The 10465-nt window shown below is 48.1% G+C and overlaps 2 protein-coding genes across 2 annotated transcripts; one reads left to right on the forward strand and one right to left on the reverse strand.

The window, feature by feature from the left end:
- Positions 1 to 286: 286 nt before the first annotated feature.
- On the reverse strand, positions 287 to 1479 carry LOC120670412 (dirigent protein 5-like). Its single transcript, XM_039950497.1, has one exon. It carries the CDS (start codon positions 1017 to 1019, stop codon positions 405 to 407), a length of 615 nt encoding a protein of 204 aa, XP_039806431.1. The 5' UTR covers positions 1020 to 1479; the 3' UTR covers positions 287 to 404.
- Positions 1480 to 8362: 6883 nt separating this feature from the next.
- LOC120670881 (anthocyanin 5-aromatic acyltransferase-like) lies at positions 8363 to 10258 on the forward strand. Its single transcript, XM_039951061.1, has one exon. The coding sequence runs from the start codon at positions 8703 to 8705 to the stop codon at positions 10116 to 10118; it is 1416 nt and encodes a 471-aa protein (XP_039806995.1). The 5' UTR covers positions 8363 to 8702; the 3' UTR covers positions 10119 to 10258.
- Positions 10259 to 10465: the final 207 nt, after the last annotated feature.

Here is a 10465-nt window from a genome sequence, read left to right on the forward strand (position 1 = left end):
TGCAGCGTGCTAGTGAATAGTGACACTTTGACCGCTAATTACGGTGTCAAACAAAGTCAGTTTATAAAACCAACTTCAGAACCCCGCGCTAGTGACCCTGAAGAATCTAACGAGGCCTTTGACTGCACGATTTGAGGATAGTTACTATAGCATCACTGTAGCAAATCATCGATTAATTACTATCATTAGATTCGTCGAGAAAAGTTACACCCATTCCTGAAAAGGTTTTGCAAATAGACTTCATTTGATCTTTCATGCGGAGACCAGAAGAGGCGCGTTAGAATCATAGCGCGCGAACCAAACGAGGCCTTTATTTTAAATAAATAGTACAAAATTTTGAACTAAAAAAGTTGGAGGGGCACCCCACCAATTAACACTTCTAATCTAAACATCCACTTAGCTTATTACACGTAGCACTCGTAGAGCTTGATGTCCATCTGGAGCCTGAAGTAGTAGAGGCCCTCGAAGGAGTCGGTCCGCAGCGTGGCGACGCCACGCGCCATAAAGAAGTCCCCGGTGCCGCCGACGACGGAGATGTCCCTCGTCCTCTCCGCGATGAGGTCAGCGCCCATGAGGTTGAGGGTGCCCGTGTACGCCGTGGAGTTGAACACGAGGGAGAAGGCCATCCACGCGTTGTACTGCTCCTTCTTGTCGTAGAAGTAGAAGCCCTGCGCGCGCGCCACCGGCTCCGACCACAGGGCCTGCTCCTCCGTGACCAGATCGTCGAACACCACCAGCATGCCGAAGAAGGTGCCATTCGCCGAGTGCGCCGTGCTCAGCGCCGCCGCCGGCTTGGTCACCGCCGCCGACGTCGCGTTGGCGGTGTTGTTGCCGCTGTAGAGGATGTCGTGGTAGTAGACCGTCATCTTCTTGCACGGCTCGTCCTCGCTGCCGGAGGCGAAGAGCCACCTACCGCCGTGGGCGACTCCGGCGAGCAATACCAGCATGACAGCAGCAACGGCGACCAACAAGCTGCTGAGATGCTTGGGAGATGGCTTAATAATAGTGAGGCCCTGCATTAATGTTAGTTAATTAAATCGATCGATCTATATAATACTACAACGACTCTTTTAGTCGATAAGAGCTAGCAGAGTAGATGTTTTTTTTATGGGAGCTACTGAGCTAGTAGCTGCTGGCTGGAGAGCCACACGCGTTGAACAGCTAGTAGGTCGATCTTCTGTTCTTGTTGACTTAGAGCAGCATGCGCCGCCTATGCCTATTTATAGAAGAGAATGATACGGAGAGTAGTACAGCCTGATGTGAAATTGTCCGAATATTCAGGTGAATTTTTTTTAGGAAACATTCAGGTAAAGGGTTCGGACATGGATGGATGGAAAGTCATTATTTTTTTAATTAAAAAAAGTCGTTATTTTAGACGAATATAAGCACGGTTGGTGCCGTGACAATGGTGTTTGTTTTGATTGCTTTGCGCGTATATGCGTGTTAGGTGTGATCTCGGTGTCATGCGTGGGCATTTCTGAATGACTGTAGCTGGCGTGTGTTTGCTTGGGGAAGCAAAGACTAGCAGTGCGCATTTGTTTATACTTCACAAGTGGTAGTTTTAGTTACAATCACTGATGACGATCGAGCATGGTGTGTGCTCGATACAGCTCCGACCCCCATGCATCCCCTGCTGGTGGTCGGCTCCATGGTGTCGATCAGGCAGAGGCCATCATGGAGCGCGGCCCCGATGGCGCCATGATATCGTCCACACGTTCGGGTGATGGGGACGTGTGTTGCTTGGGGAAGAAAAGACTGGTTGCCGGAGAAGCTCTCTGAATGGATCGTGACACAAAGGAGGGGATAAATTAGATCAACCAAGTCCTTAATCTAGCACTAGTGTTGCCCAATCTAAAAATTCAAAAATCTATCAACCAGAACATGCTAACAATAAAATCCTAGATGGATAACCACACTAACATACTCATTTTTCCTAATTAAGATCACACTATCAAGATATAAGCCTAATCAAGAGAGCACATGTAAAGATATATCAACGCAAGAGTATACAAAAGATCCAAATGACATGTCTATACAACAAAAGTTATGGAAGAGCGAAAACATGCCACAAACCTCCCTGCTCCCCCAATCTATCTCTCACTTTAGCAACAAAGCACCAAAAAGAAAGACTAGAGCCTTGTACTTGCTTTTTAGTTTGCAAAGCTCACTAAAAAGTAAGGGGCATATGTTGGCAGCTAAAATTGGCATTGCCGAAGGCCGACCGGTCTGACCGTTCGGGCCGACCGGTCAGACCGGTCTGGTTCTGTGTAATCCGAATTAGGTTAGATTTGAGTTGTAGAGTCTGTTTGTAACCCGATTTGGAAGGAGTATGTCCTCTCCGGCCAATAAATATAAAGGCCACGGCTGATTGAGGTCCTTCTACCCAATCGAATCAATCAATTTATAATGTTTCTATTTTTGTCCAAACCCTAGCTTTTCCAATCTCGTGCTGTTCTTTGCTCGTCTCGACGGTGTTCAAGAACATCTTGAGTGGCCTGCCGACCTCAAGACAACCCTAGATCTTCTAGCTTCGACGGGGTCCCTCCCGAGCTTGAGGTTCTAGGTCTTCGCGAAGTTCTCTGCACCCGACCGGTCTGACCTGTTGGCGCGACCGGTCTGACCGGTCGCCGGAGTGTTTCGGTCGGTTGCGATCCTGCGCGTTTGAAAGTGATCGGGTGCTCTAGCCTAAGAGGGGGAGGGGGTGAATTAGGCACTAATAAAAACTCAGACCTATGGCTCCAACTAGTTTGCACAAAACTTAAACTAAAACATGCTATCAAAATGTGCAACTAGGTTGTTCTAGTGTAAAACCCCTATCCCAAAAGAGTTTAGCAACCTATAGCCTTTCCTACCAAGAAACTATTCTATGAAAGTAAAGGCATACAAATTACTAGAAAGAAATGCGGAAGCTTAAAGAGCGGGATAGGAGATAGCAAACTCTTGACGCGGGTGTTTATCCCGTGGTTCGGTTAGCCACAAAGGCACACCTACATCCACGTTGTTGTAGCACTCACTAAGAGTATTGCTACTCGGCCACCAAGTCTCTTCCGTGAACACAATCACGGTCACCTTGGCCCCGTGTTCCACTAAGGAGCTTCTCCACAAAGGATGGGGGTCTCCACGTCCCCCGCACAAAGGTGTCGTCGCCGCTCCACACCAAGTCGGAGGGTCGATGACGTTGCCGGCGAGCTCCACGCTCCAAGGTGCCGGCGCACCAAGCTCTTGTTTTGGTTCACTAATGAACCACAGCACAAAGGCTCTAAGCCTTGCAAACTCACTCACTAAGAGCTAATCCTTTACACAACACTCTCAAAGTGTGCTAAGGGCTAAGGATATGATCTTGATGCTTTTGTATGGCTTGGAGATGTTCTTGGGTGTGTGTGGGATGTCCAGCAACTCCAGCTCACTTCAAATGGCCGGGGTGAGGCATATATATAGGCCACCAAGTCTTGTAGTCGTTGCTCCAACGGTTAGCTGAAAATCTGCGTACCACCGGAAGAACCGATGCCTCTTGGCAGGGTAGCGTCGGTTCATCCGGTCACTCATAACACGAAGTAGCCGTTGGACTCCTGACGACTGACGCAGAGACCACCGGTTGAACCGATGCTTTGCACCGATGTCTCACCGGTTCAACCGGTGCTGAAGGAATCTTCTCCTGGACGCTGACGTCATTACACCGGTGGTATGCACCGATGCACCGTCGGTTGAACCGGTGCTGAAGAAACTTCTTCTGGGCACTTGACATCGTCTCTGGTACAAAGGACGGCCATTGCACCGATGCCCTATTTTAGACCGTCGGTTCAACCGGTGCCTATAGGCTGACTTGGCTTCGATTCCCTTCTGCACCAAAGTATCAAGGCGTCGGTTCTTCCGACTACCATCGGATGCTCCGATGCCCTGGCGTCGGTTCTTCCGGTGCTCCTGAATCGAAGAGCTTTCAGGGCGCTGCCCTGAGACCCGCGAGGGGCGGCTCCCCCTCGACCCCCGTCCGCTAACCCCCGTAGGGGCTGCCCTTCGGGCCTTGCTACGCCTATTTTCTCTTTCTCTTTGTCATCACTTGAACCTAAAAGCTTGAGAATGATCATCTTAACAATCATATTAGTCCAAGTGTTGTGTTGTCATTCGATCACCAAAATCACTCGAAATGGCATAAATGGTGCCATATTCGTTACAGCGTTCTAGCGTTTGTGTGTTGGCCATTTCTGCGTCAACACATTGTTTCAGATGTTGCGTTTTCATATTAAAATTCAATGGAAACAAAAACTCTCCATAAAAAAAGAAATCATCTTGTTGGCACAAAATATGATCAAACCCTTGACATGTATATTTTATTACCAAACCCTTAAGATATCCGATCCGTCAATATGACCTCAAAACATTAACATGCTGACGATCACATTCATGTGGTCTCCCTCTCCCTCTTTTTGTAACGAAGACCAGAAACGAATACAACTGGTGCTCCTAAAAATGGCATCCACAGGAGCTTCAGTTGGAGCTTTATCTTGTTAAAGACCATGTTACTATGCCTTAGCTAAATCCCCCAATATAAATAAAGCACTTAGTCACAACCAAAACCTATTGCTCAAGTTTTCTGTTGATCCATTAAGCTAATCCCCAAACATATGAGAAACCAATGTCAGCGGTCCAAGATCAAAAGAAAGCTATATGTTGCATCATTTCATTTAAATTGTCCTCTTGGCGACCAAGAGGACAGGTGTACGTTTACAAAATTGCGATTTGCATCACAGAATGGACTGATGTAGATGTTGGACAGACACTCCTCGTCCTTGATTCTAGTCCTTAGCAAGAAAATCAAAAATGTGTTGCGATGTAGTGCCCCAAGCAACCATAGCCAATGACACTGATCAGCACTATATTCCTAAGATAGACCCAAATGTGCCTCTTATGCTCCTTCGGATCGAGCCTTTAGAATAATAAAAAAAAAGAGCGGAGTATCATCTAGTAATATATAATTGAGCGCCGGCTTACCTTCTCCACCATCTAGGGTTCTTTAAATTAATTGATCTGTTTTCTGATCGACCGATCTAAGTTATTCAAGTTCAATTTGTTCCCCTGCAGCCCTATTTGTTCATGCAGACACGGATGCATGTAGTTGCTACCAGGTCTGCAGCTTTGGCTTCATGAATTAAACCCAGCGTTAGTCTTCTTAATTTGAGCATAGATATTGGTCACAGGAAAAAAAACAGCACACCCAAAATTCTTGCAGATGAATGAATGCTAAAGGATAATGGAAGGCAGGCAGGTGACAGGGTGTTCGATATCCATGGGTAAATCACTGATGACCGGCAGACCGGTGAGGTGACAAATACTAGTCGCCAACGCTCCAGCAGCAGCTCATCCAGACTCAAGACCAATCCGCAAGCATCAGGTTAGCCACTTGCTGCATTTGATCATGTTATTAAAGTTTCAGATATTTATGTGATGCACTGATGCGTGAGTAGATATGAGATTCAGAATGTTCATATGATAGGTAGCACTATCCTTCTTGACAGTTTAAGGAATTATCTTTCTTTCTCTAAGCACTCCTTTTAATGGTCATCCTTTTCAAATTGTTGATTGTTTCTTTGCGAAAGGTATTTGTGATATGTTCGCTAAATTTTGAACTTTCAGTGGTTCTACTTTTTTATTCATATACACCAAATAGGATTTTTGCTTGCTTGCCTATGTTTCTGCCACTTAAACAAGACACCATGCCATTCGTGATAAATTATAGTTTATGTGCATCAATAGAACACTAGCAACAATATAATTGCTATTTAGCTGACTGTAGTATTCTGTATAAATCTAAGCTCTGTAGGATAAAACTGGGCAAGTCAGGTCTAGCAGGTTAAGTCTGACTTTCCTTTTATTTTCGATATGCACGTTGTGTGTTCCTACTGGTGGTCATGGGCTGATGGCAAATGGGTATTATCCTGTTATTGAGTCTCTTGCTCGAGGTCTTGACATCAGGCTTAATCAAAGGTTTGTTTTTCTCATGTATCTTAAAATGTTGGGAGTGTACTCTTTCCAAACATGTTTCCATGGTTATTATGGTTGGTGAATAGAACACTAGCAACAATATAATCCATGACTGATGCATTCGCACGTCCAAAAAACTAATGGAATTTGATGAGTCGTCACATCAGAGCAAATGAATAAATTTTATACTCCGCTAGCTTCCAACCACTAGCCATTTTTCAACGCTGAATTCATCGAGCGCAGTGTGCATCAGGATGTAACCTATTAACCTCCGTTAGACCGTCGCATGACTCCCATGTCCCCATGAAAATTGCTGGCCCAGAGACAGAGACAGGGAACTGCTACGTGGGGAGGAAAACCAGAGAGCGGCTCCGCAGAAAACCGGAGACGGGAGGAAAACCGGCGCTAGCCTGCTCCCGGCGCGCTGGCGGCCTGGCGCGGACGGTGGGTGGCTGCCTCGGGTATGGAATAGGCTATTCCATACCCAGGTTAGGGATTAGCCCTGGCCATATTATATATATATATATAATATATTATATTCTCTATTTAATACTCAGAGTGCTGATGAATAACTATTTAACACATTAGCCAACAACAGGTTGATTCACATAGAGACCCAAACCCATTTAGTGTCCATCCCTCAACCGGAAAATTAAAAAGTTCAAACTGGAAATAGGTCAACGTTTGTGACCGGAAAATTTAGTTGAGTCATATCCATCCATCCTACAAACGGAAAACTAAAATGAGCTAACCTGAAATCGGTCTATATGACAAGAAAATTTAGGCAACCAGAAAGGTAAAATGTCCTAATCGGAAAATTAAGAGGTTCAAACCGGAAATCGATTCAATGTGCTTGACATATTCATAACTTCTTTGTTAGAAATTTTGATTTTCTGATCACGGCTAATACTTTTCTCCGAGCAAATGGATTTCTTATATAGTCCAACGTGCTTGACTTATTCATAATTTTTTGTTAAAAAATTTTATTTTACGATCACAGCTCATACATATTTTGGGTTTCGGAATCGTTGTTTTCCTGTTTTAGTTTGGTTCAATGCCGGAGTAATTTGCCGGTTACAAGCATCATTTTCTGGTTTAACAAATGTTGGTTTCCTGTTGAAATAGCAATTTTCCGCTTTCCGGAATACCTTTTCCGGTTTCGACTTCCTGTTGCATGTTCTTTTTTTCAGATTTTGGGAAGTACTTTTCCGGTTTTGGGAGAATTTTTCCGGTTTCGTCCTATTTCTTGGGCTCCATAAGGGAGAGGGGAGATTGGAACACGAAAAGGTCCTAATCGGAAATTTAAGAGGTTCAAATCGGAAATAGGTCTATGTGTGACCAGAAAATTTAACTGAGTTAAGACCATCCATATTCATATTTTTCTTATTAGAAATTTTGATTTTTCTGATCACAGCTGATAATCTTCCCTAGGCACAGGCATTTCACAAGCCAAGAGCAAAATGTTTACTATTTTCCTATTGTATATGCTATTCCGATCACGATTTGCATACTAGAATATTTCGTACCCCACGAACACGCGGAACGGCTCTCCGCCGGCGAGCTGGGAAGCTGTGGGCGACATTGTCACGTTCCGGCAGAGCGAGCGTTTGCTCCTGCTCTGTGCGCTGTGCTGTGCTGGCCTAAGGAAGGTGGAGTGCGAGCTATCAGCTGCAAGGGGTGGCGAGTTTTAATAAGGTCTTGGGCTCTTGGCCGCTCGCCTATTGGCCTGTTACTGCTCAGTGTTAACTTGCCATTGCTGCAAGTCTTTCCTTTTTTTCGTTTGGGAAATCAGCATCATTACCACTTAGAGTGGGCTGTAAGTTGGCTAAATGCTGAGGTGAATGAGAGAGAAGAGGAAAGAGAAGAGAGATGGGCTGTAAGCTTACAGCCCGCTTATGTACAAGAACCAAGAAAAATTGTGAGAGGGACAAGTGGGGCCATGCATTAATGGTTAAGGGCTCAACCACTATATGAATGGGCTAAGAGAAGACTAAAAAAACCCATATAGCTAGCTGGCTGTATTATTAGCCATGCTCTTAGGCCTTGATCGGTTTGGAGGGGATTGGCACCTTCAATCCCCTCTAATCCCCTTGCAGAAGGGATTAACCAAACAAGGCTTTAAGGGGCAAATTAAAAAATACAATTCAATACTAAAATGGGTTTATGGCTTTTCTAACAGCATCTCCGATGGTTTCTTATGAAATCCTACCAAACAGGTGGAAAAATATAATCGACTTCACACATAAGCCCCAAAATAGCTTATATACTAAAATGAAGGAGAAAAAAATAGCTTCATCAGATTCTCCTCTCTCCTCAAGTATTAATTGTCTATAAAATTACCTAATTTGCCGTCGAGGAACTGCTTCACCAAACATTTTGAAAAATAGTTTCAGCTCCACTGAAAAAGCTGCTTCACCATTGAAACTGGAGCTGAAACTATTTTAGCAAGAGCAAGAGCCCTACGCTCCTACCGAACAAACCCAAAAAATTGTTTCGAGTTCCCTGCTGCCAAGTCCACAATAAGCTCCCCCCTTCAAGGCTTCAACCGCCTCGTCACCGCGAGCTCTGATAGGCCATCCTCCACCTTCTCTACCATCACCAACACAGACCCGGCGTGCTGCGTCCCTCTAGTAATATTGGAGAGAATCGAGAGTAACCCCTGCGACAGAGCCAGAGGGAAAACACCATTGCACCCAAAGAAAAGACTTTGCCGGCCGGCCACGATGGCGCCTCAAGCACTTCACCCCGTGACCGTCCTGGAGAAGTGCCACGTCTCGCCGTCGCCGGCGCCGGCGGCGGGGCAGCCACGCGCGCTGCCGCTCACGTTCTTCGACCTCGTTTTCTGGGGCTTCCCGCCCGTGCAACGTCTGATCTTCTACGACAACGCCGACCTCCTCAGCGTCTCCGACTTCACGCTCGGCGAGCTGCCACGGTTCAAGAAGTCCCTCGCCGCCGCGCTGCACCACTTCTACCCGTTGGCCGGGAAGCTGACGTGCGAATTGGCCGAGGGCGTGGCGCCGGAGGTCGTGTTCTCGGACGGCGACTCTGTCCCGCTCACCGTGGCCGTCAGCGGCGACGACTTTGAAGACCTCGCCGGCGACCACGCGCGCGACACCACGAGGCTCCATCCGCTGCTACCCGCGCTGCGGACACTCGGTGGCTCCCGGTCGCAGGACGTCTTCGCCGTCCAGATCACCGTGTTCCCTCGCGCCGGCATTTGCATCGGCACGACGCTGCACCACGCCGTGGCCGACGGCTCCAGCTACGCGCACTTCCTCAGGACGTGGGCTGAGTTCCACCGCCTCGGCCCCGAGTGCAGGAAGCAGGTGCTGGAGATGGACGTGCCCCCGCTGTTCGACCGCAGCGTCGTGCGCGACGACGCCGGGCTCCGGGAGGCGTTTCTGAGCGACCACCGAGCTCTTGCAGCAGCCGTCGACAGGCGCCTCGACGGCTGGGACCTGAGCCTTCGTCCTGGCGTAGTGCTTGCGACGTTCCGGTTCACGGACAAGCAACTCCGTGCGCTCGGGGGGCACGTCGAGTCCGAGACGTCGGCGCGGTGCTCGCCCTACGCGCTGGCGTGCGGCGCCGCGTGGGCGGGTATCGTGCACGCGCGCCGCGGCGGCAGCGGCCGGAACGTGGACGGGGAGGCCGCGTCCCGCGCGCACTTCGGGTTCGTGACCGGGTGCAAGCCCCGCGCGAGCCCGCCGATACCGGCGAACTACTTCGGCAACTGCCTGGGTATCTGCCGCGTTGAGGCCGGAGAGCGCGGCCTCGCCGCGGCGGCCGCGGCGGCGGCCATATGGCGTGTGATCGAGGGGCTCGCGGAGGAAGGGCAGGCGTTCCGGGACGCGCGCGGGTGGGTGCGCTCCGTGCGGGAGTACGCGTCGGCGCGGGCAGTGACCGTGGCCGGGTCGCCGAAGCTGCGGATGTACGCGGCGGCGGATTTTGGCGGGGCGTGGGGGCGGCCGAAGAAGGTGGAGATCGCGTCGGTGGAACGGACGGGCGCGCTGGCGCTGGCGGAGAGCGGCCGCGACGGGGACGGCGGCGGCATCGAGGTCGGGTTGGCGCTGCCGCGCGCGGAGATGGAGGCGTTCCGCACGTTTTACCTCGACCTGTTCGCCAGCCTCTCTGCTAGCTAGCTGAACCTAGTCGACGGAGTGTGGCGACGTTGTGTAAAGACTGTACTATTATCGTTTAGCTGCGTAAGATTTCCGTTATATGCAGTTCTACTATAGTGAAAATATGTTCATAATATTTACTAGCTCTCATGTATAGACAATACCTCTCCGTTCCAAATTACAAGACATACCAAGAATTTTGGAGAGTCAAAGCAATCTGAAGTTTGACCAAAATTATAGAGAAAAATATAAAAATTTATGATATTAAATTGATGTACTATGAAAATATAACTAATAAAAAATCTAATGGTAGTCATTATTCTATTATATAAATTTGGTCAAACATAAAAAACTTTAACTCTCCAAGA

The sequence above is a fragment of the Panicum virgatum genome, chromosome 4N (genome assembly GCF_016808335.1).
Source record: "Panicum virgatum strain AP13 chromosome 4N, P.virgatum_v5, whole genome shotgun sequence".
NCBI lineage: Eukaryota > Viridiplantae > Streptophyta > Magnoliopsida > Poales > Poaceae > Panicum > Panicum virgatum.

Excerpts from the sequence above, each read along its gene's own strand:
- LOC120670412 (XM_039950497.1), bottom strand. The coding sequence starts at position 1,019 with ATGCAGGGCCTCACTATTATTAAGCCATCTCCCAAGCATCTCAGCAGC.
- LOC120670881 (XM_039951061.1), top strand. The coding sequence starts at position 8,703 with ATGGCGCCTCAAGCACTTCACCCCGTGACCGTCCTGGAGAAGTGCCAC.